A 1,816-nucleotide genomic window follows, 5' to 3' on the forward strand; every position below is an offset into this window, starting at 1 on the left:
CCATTTGAAGATCCCTCAGGCTGTGGTGGGATATTAGCAAGCAGCAAAATCAGATTACAAAAAGCTTTCAACATCCACAGAAAAGGACATGCATGTGTCTCCACACTTACTTGTTAAATAAAATTTTGCACAAATTGCTCCTACGCCCTTAAACCACCACAACAGAGGTTTTTCTGAGGCGGTTTCCAAGCACTTTATTCATTAGCCTTTTAGAACTCTGCTGAATTTTGTGTCTTATTGTAGTTGTATAATCCAACATATTCTCAGGACATATTTAGATATGTACATGAGTGTGTGACAGAATATGGGTATGAATGACCCAAGCAGATAAATCTTTTCCCTGTATTCTTAAGGGTATGATAAGTCATTTCCTATCCTCTCTTAAGGAGATCACAGAGAAGCACAACTAACTCAAATGGAAGCCTCCAGTGTTAGCACCCAGTTCAGTCTATTCTTGATCCCATACTTAGCAGCATTACTAAAACAGCATTAAAATTAATATACGTTTATGAAATGAGAGAAAAGGCCTTCCACAACTCTCCTCACTGAGAGGAGAGGGGTTTTCGCCCCATGGCTCTGCACAAAGCATCTTTGACATCCTGGTTCCTCAGACTGTACACGACAGGGTTTAGCAGAGGGGTGATCACTGTGTACGTCACTGAGATGAGTCTGTCCTGCCCCAGGGAACTCTGGGACTTAGGCTTCAGGTAAATGATAGAGGCGCAGCCATAGTGGATGATGACCACAATGAGGTGGGAGGCGCAGGTGGCAAAGGCCTTCTTCCGACCCTCAGCTGAAGCAATCTTGAGGATGGTGGAGATGATGAGGACATAAGAGATGAAGACCAGTCCCATGGGTACAACAAGGACACAAATACTGACAAAAAAGTTGATGATCTCATTGATAGTGATGTCTGTGCAGGCCAGCTTCAGCAGCGGTCTCACATCACAAAAGAAGTGAGAGATGATAAAGGCATCACAGAAGGGCAGGCCAAACACAGACGTTACCTGGACAATGGCCATACTCAGGCCAATTCCCAGGGACCCAGTTGCCAACTGGATACAGGCCTCTTTCCCCATGATGACCGAATACCGTAGAGGGTTGCAGATGGCCATGTAGCGATCGTATCCCATGGCTGTGAGCAAGAAGCAGTTATTGATACCAAAGGTTAGATAGAAAAAGAGCTGAGTGGCACAGCCTTGGAGAGAAATGGTCTGATGAGGACTCAGGAGGCCAGAAAGCATACAGGGAATGATGGCCACAGTATAGCAGGTCTCAGAGATGGACAACATGCTTAGGAAAAAGTACATGGGAGTATGAAGATGACGGTCCAGGCGAATAATAGTCAAAATAACGGCATTGCCAGAGAGAGTCAGCAGGTACAAAGTTAGAAAGACAACAAACAAACCAAGCCTGTGCTGCCACCCAAAGCTGGAGAAACCTTCAAAAAGGAACTCAGCCACAGAAGTGGAGTTTGGCTTTGGCATTGAGGGAGGTTGAGGTCTAAGAGAGCTCAGCAAAGGAAAGAAAGGTATGATGAATTAATCATGAAAGATAGTAGGCTGGACCAAGGCCTTCAGGGAAGGGTGTGTCCATTCTTTGAGCAATGCCTGAGCCCTCAAGAGTCATCAGTGTTCAGGTTAGACCACATGCTCAGAGCCATCACTTTCCCCCTCTTTTCTTTAGTACTATAAATGTTTTACCCCAGGACCCTGGGGTTTATGGAAGAAATAGATCTGAGAAAGAAAAGAGAGGCACATCAAAAGGCAGATTTGTAGAAATAATTACCCAGCCACTGAAGAGGTGAGTTCAGGTA

The 1,816-nt window shown here is 44.9% G+C and overlaps 1 protein-coding gene across 1 annotated transcript; it reads right to left on the reverse strand.

The window, feature by feature from the left end:
• Positions 1-542: 542 nt before the first annotated feature.
• On the reverse strand, positions 543-1,487 carry LOC101122073 (olfactory receptor 10J3). The gene has a single exon (XM_004003709.4). It carries the CDS (start codon positions 1,485-1,487, stop codon positions 543-545), a length of 945 nt encoding a protein of 314 aa, XP_004003758.1.
• Between the last annotated feature and the right edge of the window lie 329 nt (positions 1,488-1,816).

Source organism: Ovis aries, chromosome 1 (genome assembly GCF_016772045.2).
Source record: "Ovis aries strain OAR_USU_Benz2616 breed Rambouillet chromosome 1, ARS-UI_Ramb_v3.0, whole genome shotgun sequence".
NCBI classification, from domain to species: domain Eukaryota; kingdom Metazoa; phylum Chordata; class Mammalia; order Artiodactyla; family Bovidae; genus Ovis; species Ovis aries.